This window comes from Chrysochloris asiatica, unplaced genomic scaffold, assembly GCF_000296735.1.
Source record: "Chrysochloris asiatica unplaced genomic scaffold, ChrAsi1.0 scaffold00268, whole genome shotgun sequence".
Classification (NCBI taxonomy): domain Eukaryota; kingdom Metazoa; phylum Chordata; class Mammalia; order Afrosoricida; family Chrysochloridae; genus Chrysochloris; species Chrysochloris asiatica.
In genome coordinates, this window is record NW_006408786.1 from 1,620,766 (window position 1) to 1,637,706 (window position 16,941).

The 16,941-nt window shown below is 47.7% G+C and overlaps 1 protein-coding gene across 1 annotated transcript; it reads left to right on the plus strand.

The window, feature by feature from the left end:
• Window positions 1–3,706: 3,706 nt before the first annotated feature.
• Window positions 3,707–10,018, plus strand: LOC102829287 (chromosome unknown open reading frame, human C19orf53). Its single transcript, XM_006874312.1, has 3 exons — window positions 3,707–3,809; window positions 3,900–3,955; window positions 9,881–10,018. Exons 1-3 carry the CDS (start codon window positions 3,707–3,709, stop codon window positions 10,016–10,018), a joined length of 297 nt encoding a protein of 98 aa, XP_006874374.1.
• Window positions 10,019–16,941: the final 6,923 nt, after the last annotated feature.

Here is a 16,941-nt window from a genome sequence, read left to right on the forward strand (position 1 = left end):
GTTAAACTATTTCTAAGTGATTAAAATATGACTTAACTTCATTACTGAGGTTTTTGTTGGGGTTGTTGGTAGGTGCATTGAGTCACTTCTAACTCATAGAAACGCTATGCACAACAGAGTGAAACACTGCCCGATCCCGATCCTGCCCCATCCTCACAATTGTGGTATTTGAACCCATTACTGCTGCTATTGTAGCTGTCTGTCCATCGCATTGGGGGGTCTTCCTCTTTATTTCTGACACTCCACTTTTCCAAGCATAATGTCCTCCAGGGACTGCTCCAGGGTGGTTTTAAGCACCCCTTTTTTTTTTTTAACTTTTTATTGTGAATTATGTGATAGTTTACATAGGAGAACATTAGTTTTACATTCATCCTATCATATATCGTTTCATTGCTATGGTTACAATCCCCTCCATGCATCATCAATCAACCAAAGGGTATATATACCCTACAAGCCTGCCCACAGGTCGTCAGCACACAGTCCTTCTCCCTCTCTGCATCTAAAGTCCCCATCTCTCCACGTCATCTCTGCTCTGTCTCTGGCGTCACTGCTTCTCTGGGTAGGGTCCCGCTCTCCGCTTTTCTCCATTGATGGTCCCAGGGACCTCCACTCCTAGACTGAAATGTTAATCACTCCCCTCCTTGCTATAAAACGTCTACCTTTACATTTCCAACCCTCACTATCAGTCCTGATAACAATTATTCACTATTGTATCACAAGAGACCTATCTGCATTTCATTTCATCAGCCCCACCCAGGCAGACTGGATACTACTCAGTGGAGACTCTACCTTCCCCTACACCATCTGGATCTAGGTTCCCTCTTGAAAGCTTGTAAGCCAGTCACTTCTTGCCTTTGAGCCCCACCCCCACCCCCATTTTTGGTAGCCAATGTCCATGTTGCCCATCCCTGTCTATTCTATGTGTGTAGGGGGTGGGAATGATCCTTGCTGTAAGGATTGGCACCTCTTTAATTTTGCACCAGGAGTAAGAGCCTTGCTTACCTCACACAAGTCCGATCATGGACTGAACTGTTACATATAAAGAACATAAAACAGTGTATTTTCAGTAGCCTCATATGCATGTGCAAGTTGGACATTGAACAAGGAAGACCATAGAAGAATTGATGCATTTGAGTTATGGTGTTGGAGGAGAATACTAAAAGTACCCTGGACTGCAAAAAGAACAAACAAATCTATACTGGGAAAAATACAACCAGAGTGCTCCTTAGAAGCCAAGAAAGCCAGACTTCATCTCTCATACTTGAGAAATATTATCAGGAAGAACCAGTCCCTGGAGAAGGACATCATGCTTGGTAAAGTGGAGTGTCAGAGAAGAAGAGGAAGACCCTCAACGAGAGGGATTGGCACAGTGGCAGCAACAATGGGCTCAAGCTTAGTAACAATGGTGAGGATAGGGCAAGACCTGAGTCGGAACCAACTAGACGGCACTGAACAACAACATAAACAGTTTTAGCACAAAAAACTCACTGCCACTAAATTAATACTAACTCATAGTGATCCTGTTTAGGGTCTGTAAATCTTTACAGATCAGAAAGCCTCATCTTTCTCCCTGGGAGAAGGTGGTAGATTTGAATGGCCAACCTTGTGGTTAGCATCCAGGGCCCTGTAAATATGAACTTACCCTTACGACCTTTCATTTGAAATTGTTTACACAATGCTGCCTATGGTTGACAAGAAGCCCTGTTGGCCCTGTGGTGGGCAGTTCAAATACACCATTCATTAGCTCCGCACGAGGAAGATATGGCAGTCAGCTTCCCTAAACACTCGTTGTTAGGTGCTATCGAGTTGGTACCGACTCATAGCGACCCTATGCACAACAGAATGAAACACTGCCCAGTCCTCAGCCAACCTCATAATTGTTGCTACGCTTGAGCCCATTGATGCTGCCACTCTGCCAATCCATCTCGCTGGAGGGGGTCTTCCTCTTTTTCTCTGACCCTCCACCTTACCAAACATGATATCCTTCTCCAGCAACTGGTCCCTCCTGACAATATGTCCAAAGTATGAGAGACAAAGTTTGGCCATCCTGGCCTCCAAGGTGCACTCTAGCTGCACTTCTTCCAACACAGATCTGTTGGTTCTTTTCGCAGCCCATGGCACTTTCAATATTCTCCTCCAACACCAGAACTCAAAATCATCAATTCTTCTATGGTCTTCCTTATTCACTGTCCAGCTTTCACATGCATATGAGGTTATTGAAAATACCATGGCTTGGATCAGGTACACCTTAGTCTTCAAGCTGACGTCTTTGCTCTTCAACACTTTAAAAAGGTCTTGTGCAGCAGGTTTGCCTAATGCAATATGACGTCCTTTGATTTCTTGACTGCTGTTTCCATGAGTGTTGATAGTTGATCTAAGAAGAATTAAGTCCTTCAGTCTTTTCTCCGTTGATAAGAATGTTATTTATTGGTCTAGTGGTGAGGATTTTTGTTTTCTTTACATTGAGATGTAATCCATACCAAAGACTGTGGTCTTTGATCTTCATCAGTAAATATTTCAAGCCCTCTTCACTTTCAGCAAGGTTGTATCATCTGCATATTGCAGGTTGTTAATGAGTCTTCCTCCAATCCTGATGCCACGTTTTTCTTCATAGAATCCAGCTTCTTGGATTATTTGCTCAGAATACAGGTTGAATAAGTATGGTGAAAAAATACAACCCTGTCACATACCTTTCTTAATTTTAAACCATTCAGTGTTCCTATGTTCTGTTCTAACAACTAAACACTTACAGCCTTGAAAGTCCCACGGGGCAGTTGGACTCTGCTCTGTGGTGTTCCTATGAGTTGGAATGGACTCGAAGGCAGTGGGTTTAATGTGTTTTGTTTTTATGGTTGTCCACGTTGTGGTACCTGTCCCTTTAACTCTGTGCCACTCTTTATCCCGTGAGCCTTTGCGCCCATGTTGTTAAGTGCAGATCAGTCAGTTCTGACTTACAGAGACCTTGTATGGGATTTCCAAGAGCAGCTCGTGGATTTGAACCAACAACCTTATGGTTAGCAGTCTAGTGGTTTTTCTACAGGGCCACACCTGGTAGCACCCATGTTGTTGTTAAGTGCCTCTAGGCGGTTCCGACTCAGTGACCCTGTATAAAGTTTCCAAGGAGTTGTTAAGTGCCGTCGAGTCAGTTCCGACCCATAGCGACCCTCTAGAGGGTTTCCAAGGAGCGACTGGTGAGCTTGAACCACCAACCTTGCAGTTCAAACCGACTGTGCAGTCTAGCGTATTAACCCACAGCACCACAAGGAGTAGCGGGTAAGTTAGAACCGCAGACCTAGCGATTGAACCTGACATTGTGCTCCAGGGCTCCTACAGCGCCTCACCCAGTTGTTGGTAGGTGCCATCAAGTCTGTACTGACTCAAATCCACCCTATGTACAACAGAACGAAACACTGCCCGACCCTGGGCCAACCTCACCATTGTTGCCACGCTTAAGCCCATGGATGCTGCCACTTTGCCAATCCATCTCGCTGGGGGTCTTCCTCTTTTTCTCTGACCCTCCACCTTACCAAACATGCGACTGGTCTCTCCTGACAATATGTCCAAAGTATGAGAGACAAAGTTTGCCCTCCCTGGCCTCCAAGGAGCGCTCTGACTGCACGTCTTCCAGAGACCTCCTTATATCCCATCCTGCCCCGCGCCTTCCGCCTGTGTTCCGGGACCTCCGCCTTTTCCGGCGCGCGCAGCCATGGCACAGGGACAGCGCAAGTTTCAGGCTCAGAAGTCCGGGAAGAGCAAGGCCGCGGCGGCTGCGACGGCCTTAGACCGAACTCGAGGCCCGCGGAAGGGCGGTAAGGAGTGGGCTGGTACCAGCGGAGGGGCGCTGAGGGACGAGGTGGGCCCGGGGGTCCTTGGCTTAATGCGAGCTCGTCTCTCCACAGGCCGCGTTATCGCCCCCAAGAAGGCGCGCGTAGTGCAGCAGCGAAAACTCAAGAAGGTGAGCGGAGGAGGGCGAGCGTCTGCGAGGTCAGGGCCGGACAGGGTGCGCCGTGCGCTGCTTACGTGCGCTGCGATCGGTGCTTCTGCGGGTCCTTCTCCCGTGCAGGCTGCATCCTGGGGGAAGGCTGATCCCCCCAGCTTTTCGAAAGACGGCTGGCAGTGACTTCCAGCCCTGTGGACTAGCTCGTGTGGTCCTGAGGTGATTCACAGTGTTGCTTCTTCCTCCCAAGGTTGTACAGAGTCCGTGCCACGGTCTACCTAGAACATGCTTCGGTGTGTACTGAGGAGTGAGCTGTTACTGTCTGTCGTTTTCGTGGTGTTTGTCTTTACGTACAGCTTTTAGATGTGTGAGTGGGTGGGTTTGAAGTTTAAACCGTGGTCTGGTGAAGTCCGCCTTGGGTTTGAATCGTGTTCCACATCAATTAGCCCTGTGATCTCACGCAAATTGTTGAGTCTCCCCAGAGCCCTCTGACTTCAAAAGCATGACCAAAGCCCACCAACATCATTCTACCAGAGCCTTACTTCGCATGTTCTGTCCTTCCAGACACTGCTGTTATTGTTAGGTGCTGCCGTGTGAGTTCCAACCCAAAGCGACACCGTGTACACAGAACAAACCCCCCCCCCTGCTTTTTGCCATCCTCACAGTTGCTGCTATGTTTGAGCCTATTACTGGCTGCCACTGTGCCAGTCCATGTCATTGAGAGTCTGCCATTCTCTTTGACCCTCCCCTTTACCAAGCATGTTGATCTTCTCCAGGGACTGGTCCTTCTTAATAATGTAGCATGAGTATGAGAGACGAAGTATGGCCATCTTGACATCGAAGGAGGACTCTGGCTGTACTTCTTCCAACAGATTAATTTGTTCTGGCAATCCATAGAACCTTTAATATCCTCCTCCAACACCATAACTCAAATGCATCAATCCTACTACGGTCTTCCTTATTCATTGTCCAACTTTAACCTGCATATGAGCTTACTGGAAATAACATGGCTTGGATCAGGTGCACTTTAGTCCTCAAGCTGCTATCTTTGCTCTTGATCATATGCTACACTTTATAGCAGTCTTGTCTAGCAGATTTGCCTAATGCAGTATGTTGTTTGATTTCTTGACTGCTGCTTCCATGAGTGTTGGTAGTGGAGCCACACAAAATGAAGTCTCTGACAACTTCAATCTTTTCTCCTTTTAACATGATGTTATTTATTGGTCCAGCGGTGAGGATTTTTGTTTTCTTTATATTGAGGTGCAACCCATACCGAAGGGTGTGGTCTTCGATCTTCATCAGTAACTATTTTAAGTCTTCTTAGCTATCAGAGGCAAAGTTGTATCATCTGTATATTTCAGGTTGTTAATGAGTCTCCATCCAACCCTGATGCTATGTTTTTCTTCACAAAATCCAGCTTCTTGGATTATTTGCTCAATGTATAGAGTAAATGAATATGATGAGATAATACAATCCTGGCATACACCTTTCCTAATTTTAAACTATCACTATCCCCTTGTTCTGTTCGGAGAACTGCCTCTTGTTCTATGTATAGGTTCCTTATGAGCACAATTAAGTGTTCTAGAATATTCATTCTCTGCAATGTTGTCCTTAGCTTGTCAAGATCCATACAGTGGAAAGCCTTTGCATAGACAATAAAGGACAGGTAAACATCTTTCTGGTACTCTGCTTTCAACCAAGACCCATCTGATGTCAGCAATGATATCCCTCGTTACACGTCCTCTTCTGAATCCGTCTTGACCCTCTGACAGTTCCTTATCAATGTACTGTTGAAGCTACTTTTGAATTATTGTTATTAAAATCTTACTTGGATATGATATTAATGATATTGTCCAATGGTTTCCGCATTTCACTGGAGCACCTTTCATTGGAATGGACACAAATATGCATCCCTTCAATCAGTTGGCCAGGTAGCTGTCTTCCAGATTTCTTGGCGTAGTTGCGTTGGTTTGTTGAAAAATTTCAATTTGTATTTCATGAATTCCCGGAGCCGTATTCCTTGCCAGTGCCTTCAATGCACCTTGGACTTCTTCTTTCCATACCTTTGTCTCTTGATCATATGCTATCTCTTGAAATGGTTAAACACAAACCATTTCTTTTTGGTATAGTGACTCTGAATTCCTTCCATCTTCTGTGGATACTTTCTGCATCATTCAAGGTATTGCCTAAGAATCCTTCAGTATTACAATTCGAGGTTTGAATTTTTTCCTCAACTCTTTCAGCTTGAGGAATGCTGAGCATGTTCTTCCCTTTGGATTTTCTGACTCCAAATCTTTGCACATTTCATTCTTTGACTTTGTCTTTGCCCTTTGAAATTTTCTGTTCAGCTTTGTTACTTCCTCATTTCTTCCATTTACTTTAGCATCTCTACCCTGGAGAGTAAGTTTCTGAATCTCTTCCTGGCATCCATTTTGGACTTTTCCTTCTTTCTTGTCTTTTCAATGACGTTTTGCTTTCTTCCTGTATGTTGTTCTTGATGTCATCCCACAACTCTTCTAGTCTCAGGTCTTTAGTATCTGATGCATTAAATCTGTTCTTGACATGGTCGCCAAATTCAAATGGGATGTCTAGCAGGCTCTTGTGGAATTGTTTTCTTCAGCTTCAGCCTAAACTTGCTATGAGCAATTGATGGTCTGCTCCACAGTCTGCCCCGACCCTGTTTTGACTGATGATATAGAGCTTTTCCACAGACATAGTCAGTTTGATTTCGGTGTATTCCATTTTGTGAAGTTCATATGTATAATCCACCTTTTATATTGTTTAAAAGGCATTTACAATGAAGTAGTCATTAGTCTTGCAAAATTCTATCGTGTGATCTCCAGCATTATTTCTGTCAGCAAGGCCATACTGTTTATTGCTCCTTCCTCTTTTGTTTCTAACGTTTGCATTCCAATCACCAGTAATTAGCAATACATCTTGATTGCGTGTTTGATCAGTTTCAGACTGAAGAAATTGGTAGAATTCTTCAATTTCATCATTATTGGCTTCAGTGGTTGGTGCATAAATTTGAACAACAGTAATATTAACTGGTCTTCCTTGTTGTTGTTAGGGGCCATCGAGTCAGTACTGACTCATAGCGACCTGATGCACAGCAGAACGAAACACTACCCGTTGATGCTGCCACTTTGCCATTCCATCTCGCTGGGAGTCTACCTCTTTTTCTCTGACCCTCCACCTTACCAAACATGATATCCTTCTCCAGCGACTGCTCCCTCCTGACAATATGTCTGAAGTATAAGAGACGAAGTTTGGCCATCTTGGCCTCTAAGGAGCACTCTGGCTGCACTTCTTCCAACACTGATCTGTTGGTTCTTTTGGCAGCCCATGGCACATTTAATATTCTCCAACACCATAACTCAAAAGCATCAATTATTCTACAGTTTTCCTTAGTCACTGTCCAGCTTTTGCATGCATATGAGGTTATTGAAAATACCATGGCTTGGGTCAGGCGCACCTTAGTCTTCAAGCTGGCATCTTTGCTCTTCAACACTTTAAAGAGGTCTTGTGCAGCAGATTTGCCTAATGCAATAAATACATCGTTTGATTTCTTGACTGCTGTTTCCATGAGTGTTGATAGTTGATCCAAGAAGAATTAAGTCCTTGACAACTTCAATCCTTTCTCCATTGAAGAGATTATTTGTTGGTCCAGTAGTGAGAGTTTTTGTTTTCTTTACATTGAGATGTAATCCATACCGAAGGCTGTGCTCTTTGATCTTCATCAGTAAATATTTTAAGTCTTCTCACTTTCAACAAGCAAGGTTGTATCATCTGCATAACGCAGGTTTTTCCTTGTAGGCATATGAATATTATCCTATCACAGACAGCATTATACGTCAAGCTATATCTTCAAATGTTCTTTTTGATGAATTGTTCCTTTTCAATTTGTCCTTCCCAGCATATTCAAAATGTAATTCATGTAATTGTCAGATTCAAAATGGCCGATACCAGTCCATTTCAGCTCACTAATGCCTAGGATGTGGAGACCTGATATGGTGCACTGCACTGAAAAGTTGATTTGAACTGCAAGGTCGGTAGTTGAAGCTCACCAGCCGCCCCTTAGAACCTCTCTACAGGATCGCTGTGGGCTGGAGCCTATTTATGTTTAGCCATTCCGTTTCTTTTTTGACAACTTTCAATTTTCTCTGATTCGTACTTCCTACATTCCATGTTCCGATTATTAATGGATGTTTACAACTGTTTCTCCTCATTTTGAGTTGTGCCCCATCAGCAGATGAAGGGTCCCGAAAGCTTCACTCCATTCTGCTATCACTGTCAGCTCTACTGTGAAGCTGCAGCTCTTTCCCAGTCCATTCCGAGTGTTTTCCAACCTGAGGGGCTCATCTCCCAACACTATATATGACAGTTATTGTTTAGTGCTGTCAAGTTGGTTCTGACTCATAACGACCCTACATAGGGTTTCAGAGGAGCAGCTGGGGAGCTTGAATGCTGATCTTACAATTCTAACCAACATTGTAGTCCAGTGCATTAACCCACACGCCACACAAGGACTCCACGTATGAGAATATTCTGGTGTATTTCATCATGTCACAATATTCTGGTGCTATTCATGAGATTTTCGCTGGCTAAACATTCAGAAGTAGTCCACCTCTTCCCTCTGCCTTGTTAGTCTTAGTGGTCCATCCCGCTGTCCCCCATTGGTGATCCTGCCCAGCATTCAAAATCTCGTGATATAGCTTCGAGAATTACACTAACACTCAAGCCACCAGAGTGACAAACTGACAGGAATGGTGGAGACAATGTGGTCATCCTTCATTCCCTGTCTTTCTCCTTCATTCCCTGTCTTTCTCCTTCATCCCATGCAAATGCCTTTAAATGTAATCCAAAATCCACTCTCCTCCCCATCCCTGGATCCCCACCTGGCCCAGTGCTGCAGCTGCTCTCCTGGGGCTCCCAGCTGTGTTTCCCCCACAGCCACCAGGGGGCGTGTGTGAGCACAAATCAGGTCAGCTCAGGTCCCTCTTGGGCTTCCATCACACCAGGATACAAACATCCCAAGCCTTCTTTGAGGCCCACCAGCCCTGCAGGGCTCGCTCTATCTCTTCACCCTCCTCCTCTCCCTCTACCCCTTGCTTACTTTGCTCCAGCCACACTGACCCCTAGGTTGGTCTTTGACTACACAAGGCATGTTCACACCTCAACTTCAAAACCTGGATTTTTCTCCCAGCCACCCACCAGCTCTTGCATCTTCAAACCTAAGTCTGACTCTACACATCACTTCCTGGGACCATCCCTGATGGCATCCTCGGCCATTGTTTTCTTTTTCTCCTTAGCCAGTTACCGTATTTTATCACTGATGGATTTGTTGTCATGCCATTGTGTCAACTCCCTAAAGACAGGGATTTTCCGTGGTCTTGTTTGCTGTCATGTGCCCAACTCCCAGGCACATGGTTAGCTGCCCTGGTGGTGGTCGTTCACACTCATATAGGCAGGGTTGGGGGTCATTTGGGGAATGTGATTGAATGACCGGTTTTGACAGCAGACATGCTTGAGTCAAAGCCCCGTGGCTGTACTTCCTGCGCCTCTCCACATCAGCCCCGGTTCACCATCTGTAAAGCCGGACAACATGGGACCTGAGGCTGCTGCCGCTAGAAACACTGGGATCAGACATGCTGAGTCCAGTGTCCATCACTTGTGGTTGGTGACTGTGGGCAGCTGTTCTCTCAGGACGGGTCTCAGTTTCTCCTTTGTAAAGTGGAGATGCACGTGGGGTTAAGAATCAGAGGTCCCGGGATGAGGAGGGCTTGGGGTAAGGTTCTAGAGAGTTCCGGGCAAAAGTCAGACTGCCAATCCCAGCCACCAGACTCCCAGTCCAGGTCTTTTTGGCTCCTATGGTTCCCCAACAGACCAGGCTCTCCATCTGCCTGAGGTCCTGGTCTCATTGTCCCCTGATTGTCCCTGCAGGAACTGGAGGTTGGGATCCGGAAGAAGATTGAACATGACATGGTGATGAAAGCCAACACCAATCTGCCCAAGAAGCTGGCACTGCTGAAGGCCCCCGGCAAGAAGAAGGGGGCAGCCTCTGCTAAGACTTCCTCCTAAACTCTCCACCTGGTGAAGATGGGCGCCACAGCCACTGCGGCCGAGGCTTGGGTCCCCTGGGCTGCACTGTGTGGGGAGGAGTAAGCCAGCTCCCTGGACTGGGCGGCGCCTAGACTTCAGTGGGGGCCCAACCCACAAGCAGGTGGTCAGCAATTCCTGTGTGTGGAGGGAGGGTCAGCTTGCCAGGGGGCAGAAAACCCAGCACTGGCCAGTAGGGTACATTTACCACCATCTTGTGCCCCTAGGTCCTGTCTTCTCTGGTTTAACGTACAGCAATAAAAACTGGCTTTGTGGTCCATCCCACTGTGACATGGTTCTGTGAGAAGACCTGTGTTGAGGCTGGGACTAGAAGCCCTGTCAGCCCAGGCCAGGCCTGTTGTTAGTGCCGTTGAGTCACTTCTGACTCATCGCAACCCTGTGTATGGTTTCCCAGCAGCTGCTGACGGGAAATGAGAGACTCGCCTGGCCTGCCTGTCACAGCCCAGCCCATGTGCCCAGAGAGGGACTGTGAGCTTCCGCACCTCCAGCCCAGGAGTCGAGCACTGGGGTAGAGTCTTCCTCTCTGACCCCAGGTGAAACAACCCCTCCCAAACAGCAGGGCCCCCCACCACTGTTCAATACTGGGGAGCTCCATCTTGTCTCTAACACAGGCACTGATACCCCCTCAGCAGTGGGAGAGGCAACACATCACAGTGTGGCCTCTACCAGCACTGTTAAGAGCTCTGACACGCCACCTCTACCTCACGAGGCCCACAGAGACAGGACTCGAACCCATGGCTATCAGTCCTCTGCTATACTCTCAACTCGATTCTACTGCCTCTTGACTGACCAGACCATCCTGGGCTACCTACTCCTTAAATCATTGCTGGCGTCTGATAGAATCTGCCAGAAGCTCTGGCCTGATGACCTCTCCCTCCCTCTGCTGAAGGCTGGGAGGCAGCCTCCTCAACCAGAAGACAGGCTGCAACAAGGGGAGCTGGCAGCTGCTGTACTGATGACACTAAGCTGTTGCCTTTGAAGGGAGCTGGTGGTGCCTGTGCATACAGTCAGCTGCTCCCTGAGGCCAGGGTAACTGGCCTGGCCTCCAGCCTCACCTCTGAGCAGAGGTTTTGGGTCACTAACAACTGCAGACCAAATCCTACCCCTGACATGTTTCTCCTGGCCCATGCAATATTTTTTAATGTGCCAGCATAAAAGCAAAGAGCAATCTCACACCCAAAACCCTAACTTAACATCTTGAAAACTACGGAAATGGTGGCTGCAGAGCCAGCTCAAGATAGACTCATGCGTGTGTGTGGTTTTCTGTGGCCTCCTGAACCTGGGGTGCCGGGGAACTCACAGTTGTGAGGTGCAGTGCTTTCCCTCTTTCTGACTGGAGGGCTGGAGCCGGGCTGGGTGCCCCACCTCAAGAGACCTGGGTCTCCTGTGAACTGCCTACCTGTCTGCTGAAATGGCGGCCCTTCTGCCGTTCATTCAACATTTACTGTGTGCCTGGGCACCTGTGGGCTAGGTAGAGCTATAGATTGGCATTCTAATTTGGGGAAGAGTAAGCTCTGGTAGTGTAGTGGTTACGAATCGGGCTGCAAACCTTAAGATCAGCGGTTCGAAACTACCAGCCGCTCCGCGGGAGAAAGATGAGGCTTTCTACTCCCGTAAAGATTTACACCCTCGGAAACCCTGTACAGGGTCGCTATGGGTCAAAACCAACTCAATGGCACTTAACAACAAGTACACAATATAGCAGGCCAGATGATAATCGATGCAAAGGAAGGAAGGAAAGCAGGGGTGAGACTAGAGCAGGGTGGCCAGGGACGTGGCCTGAACAGAGATGGGAATTAAGAGCTGAGCTATGCAGATTTCCCAGGATATGAGAAGAGTAGATGCTAAGGCCCTGAGGTAGGACTGCCAGAGATGATTGAAGGGTGGCCAGTGGAGCTGAAGCTGAGCTTTTCCTATGAGATGAAACCATGAGAGATGGGTAGTAACTGGCAGGACAGGGAGGATGCCGGACACCCTTTTGTGCCCAACTGGGTCTTGAGTGTGTAACAGCTCCGCCGATTGAAGCACCTTCTGAGGTTAGAACATGCAGACGGACACAGTCCCTAATACCCATTAGCACAGAGTTGTTCAGTGGTGTAGATTCGATTCCGACCCACAGTGACCCTGTATAGGGTTTCCAAGGAGCCCACACACGGTGTTCAATAAATGGTAGGTTAACGTCCCTGTTAACCTCCTCCCTTCTGAAGCAGGAAATCCTGGGGGCTAGAGCCTGGGTTGGGAACCTGGGCTGCCCTGACTCTCACAAGGGTGGGAGAGCTACCGGAAGGACCCAGTATGCATCCATCACAGGAAAGTCATAGACCTGCCCACAGGGAAAAAAGAGTCACTGAAGATTTGCTGACTACACTTAGCATCTTGTTCTGCCCAACCAGCCCACTCATTTCTGGGAGCTTCTTATACCACACTTCACACCTGGACCAATAAACTACATGATAAATGGAGGGGAAATTGCAGTGGTCAATGATTTCACTCTACTTGGATCAGCAATCAGTGCCCACGGAAGCATCAGTCAAGAAAAATGATATCAGGCACTGGGCAAATAGGCAAAAGACCAAGATGACCCTTTGATGACTAAGGTGAGTCTGACCAATGTCTTCCATGGCCTCACATGAATGTGAAAAATCATGACAAAAGGAAGCAAGAAGAATCATTGATACATTTGAGTTGTGGTATTGGCGAAGAGTATTGAAGATAAATCTTTATGGACTGCCAAAGGAACGGACAAATCAGTCTTAGAAGAAATATAAGAATTCTTAGATGGCGAGGATGGTGAGACCAGCCCCCTTACTTCTGACACATCATCAGGAAAGGCCAATTGTTAGAAAAGGCTATCATACTTGGTGAAATCGGGTCAGCAAAAATGAGGTGCACTGTCAGTTAGATGAACTAGGACAGTAGCCACAATGGACTCAAACCATATCAAAGGTCATGATTCTGTTACACATACGGGTGACAACCACACACGTCCCCTGGGTGTCTTACTACCTCATAGGTAGGGCTCCTCTCCTGGCTCCCTGTCCCCGCTTGGAAATCATGGTTACCTCTGCCACCCAGACCAGATCTGGGCCACTACTTCCCATCACCCTGAAAATAAAAGTTGGCCTCCTCTAGGGTAGTATAGTGGTTACGAATCGGTCTGCGAACCGCAAGGTCAGCAGTTCGAAACTACCAGCTGCTCCGCGGGAGAAAGATGAGAATTTCTGCTCCCGTAACAGCCTCGGAAACCCTGTACAGGGTCGCTATGGGTCGGAACCGACTCCACAGCACATAACAACAACAGGCTTACCCATGGTGTGGTGCTGTGGGTTAATGCTCTCCACTGCAAGGTCGGTTTGAACCACAAGGTAGGTGGTTCAAACTCACCAGCTGCTTCGAAACCCTATACAGGGCACTGACTTGATGGCACTTAATAACAACAGGCTTACCCCTGCCTGCCTTCTCACCCCAGCTTCCTGGTGTACCCTCTGGCCTTTGCCTTCATACACACACAAGCATCCCTTTCTAATCACCACCACCTCTTAAAACTCAGCTCTTCAAAGAGCCCTTCCTTGTTCTCTCTCAAACACCAATGTGATTATCTTCAGTGGTCACTTTGCCACCAAGCTGCCCCCTGTTTTGTTTTTCCTTAATCCCTGCTGCATCTCAACACCTAGAAAACGTCTTGGCACAAAAATAGCTATTCCACAGAAGGTTGGTTGTTGGCTGGACAGAGAAATTGTTTCTCTAAGAACAAGTGTGTAGATCAGTGGATATCTCTGCTTCATCTACCAACAGCACACCCTTCTAGGTTATCGGACCATCTCATTATCTTTTAACTATTTTACAACCCTTTAAATTGTAGGTAACAGATAGCAATGCAAAATCATTCTTAATCTATTGACTTGCAAGTTCTGACCTATGGTCCTATTGCCCTCCCATCCCCCTCCCTCCCCACTACCTCCTACCCCCTGTGGAAAAAAACAAATTTACCCCTATTTGCACGTTCTCTTCAATATTCCTACTTTTATAAAACTGTTTCCTGAAGTCTTTCAAACCACGTGGATCTCTCAGGAGTTCAATCAAAGACTTTCTCTAAGAAAGTCAAGATCTCACCCTCTTTTGAAATGTTTCTTTTAATATTTGTCTGGACAAATATTACCTCTGGAGTCCATGTGGTGCTCCCCTCAGCCACTAGGAGGCCTTCAAACCCGAGCAAGCCCAGAGGACTGCTGTTCATTGATTGGTTCCCTTTGTGCCTCTGATTGACCCCTTTGAAGACCCCCAAAAGGGAAAAAACACAAAAACAAAAACCCAACTTCCTTGGAGTCGATTCTGACTCCTAACAACCTTGTAGGACAGAGGGGAACTGATTTCATAGGGTTTCCAGGACTGTAAATCTTTACAGAAGCAGACAACTGCTTCTACCACCAAGTGCTTGGTGGGTTTGAACTCCTGTGTCAGCAGGCTCTCTGAGGACCCCACAGGTGAGGAAATTAGACACAACAGCTATGGAGTCTGGTCCCCCTTCACCTCACCCCCACGTCCTCAAATCCTGTCGATTCCCATCCCTTTCCTATGCTAGTTCCTTTGTTCTCCCTGCAACTTAGAGCCCCAGGCCAGGTTCTGCTATTTCCTGGCTGTGTGACCTTGAATGAGTCCTTCCGCCTCTTCTCTGAGCCTCAGTTTCCTCATCAGTTAAATGAGGCTTCTTACACTCCCTCACCCGGAGTGTGGAGAATTCAGAAGTGTGAAGCACGTGGAACTCACCAGAGTAATTAATGTGAGCTGCCCGGGTGTTCTGGAGGGCAGGGGCGAGTCCAGCCTGGGCTGGCTGGTCTCCTGTGCCCCAAGCTGTGCAGCCCCTGCCTCCCCCAGGGCCAAAGTATGCGTGCCCATCCCTCTCCCTCTGTGCCTGGAATGGCCACTGCTGGTAGGACCCCTACCAGTGTGCCCATGAACTTGTGATTCAAAAAAGAAAGGGAGGATGCTGAAGGTGCCAGGCACCGGGGCTGTGTCAGCACCAGGAAGTGAAACTGCCCTGGCTGGTTTCCTGCCTGACTCTACAGAGGCATGGGGTGCTGGGGTTGGCAGGCAGGAGGGACCCCCGGGAGGGTGCGATGGGGAGGCCACAGAGCCAGGAGAGCAAAACCCCCTTCACCTGAGCCTCCAGTTCCCGCAAGTCACATGTGATTTGGGGTCAGGAGCTGCAGATGCCTAGACAGTGAGCTCACGGTGGGCGGGCGGGCAGCAGAGTAAATGTGGCTTCCATTTCCCCGAAGCCTGAGCTCGCTGGCTTGGCCCAGAGGGAGGCCAGTCATGCAGTGGCTGAATTCCACCTCCCTAAACAACCTCCCTAAACAAGCCTGGTGTGGCACTGTGGGTTAATGCCCTACACTGCAAAGCCGTTTGAACTGCAAGCTCACCAGCAGCTACTCCTCGCAAACCCTATACAGGGTCACTATGGGTTGGAACCGACTCAGCGGCACTTAACAACAAACATACATACTGCTTTCTTATAGGTCTTGCTAAGGAGGGGGTGCGGTGGGGGGCATTGAGAGCCTGAAACAGACCTTGAGACTTCATCATTAGACTGCTCCCAACCTCTCAGGGGCCTTTCTGACAAGGAGTATATTCCTGTGAGAGGACTGTGGCCTTAGTAGGCAACTCGCCGACCCTCTCTGGACCTCAATTAGGTAAACTACCTATAAAATCAAATCGGGGACTGGAGTAGAAAGTTCATGTTTCCCAAACTATGCATTTGATCCCAGAACGTTTACCACTTCATGCAGCACCCATCCCACCCTTGGTAGCACTGTTGCTGTTGTTAAGTGCCCTCAAGTCCCAATTCACAGTGATCCTGTGTAGGGTTCCCAAGGAGCAGCTGGTGAGTTTGAACCGCCAACCTTGCAGTTCAAACTGATTTGCGGTCTAATGCTTATCCTACAGTGCCACATTCCTCCCTAAATCCACCCCCCCCCTTTTTTTTTTAAACCGAAGATCGGAAAACCGGCGTCACCATTCATAAACAATTACAATGACCACAAATCCTGCAGCCACAGAAGACCCTGACTGCACTCTAACTAGTTACTAACGTTGGCAAAGACCGTGCTCTTTTGAGAAACAACTTTAGCAACTGTCAGCCTGTGAAAGGGGCAGGCAATGTGAGTTGGGGGGCGGGGGGGACGGGGTGAGAGGAGGGAGGGAGAGATTCGAGGAGCCTAGGGGTCAGGAGCAAGACTGGGACTAGCTGGAATACTGGCACTGCTGTTCTCTGCTGTGGACCTAGAGGGGGGTCTTCCTCTACCTCAGTTTCCTCATCTGTACAATGGGAATGATGACAATATTAGTATCGTTTGTTTGAGAGATAATAAAACAAAACATTCTCTCCGTGTGGTTGAGTGTCATCCCATGCCCCTTTCTCTGATCCTCTTAAAATTAACCCACCGGCCGGGAGTGATTTCTCAGATTCAACCTCGAAAACATTACTGGAAGCTCTTTAAGGGCAAACACCTGGACTTAGCTAACACCTGACGTGTGGTGGCTGGAGAGCAGATACTAAAGGGGCTACAGGGACAGCAGGGCCTGGGGGGCTCTCTTTGAAAGGGGCTCAGCTGAAAGGTCCTTTACTGAAGTCTGTCCTCCCTCTCCCCAACCTCAGTTACTCCTGCCCTACAGGTCCATCTTTGCCCCAAATCTGTGCAAGAATGGGACAATCCAATGCATCTAGGGTCAGCCTGTCCCTTACCTGTTGGGTGAACTCAGACAAGTGTCTCCACTTCTCCATGCCTCAGTTTCCTCGGAAAAATACAGGTGACAATCCCACTTTTCAGGGCTCTTAAAAGGTATAGCCCTGTCTAAGCAGTCAGTATGTTATTATTATTGGT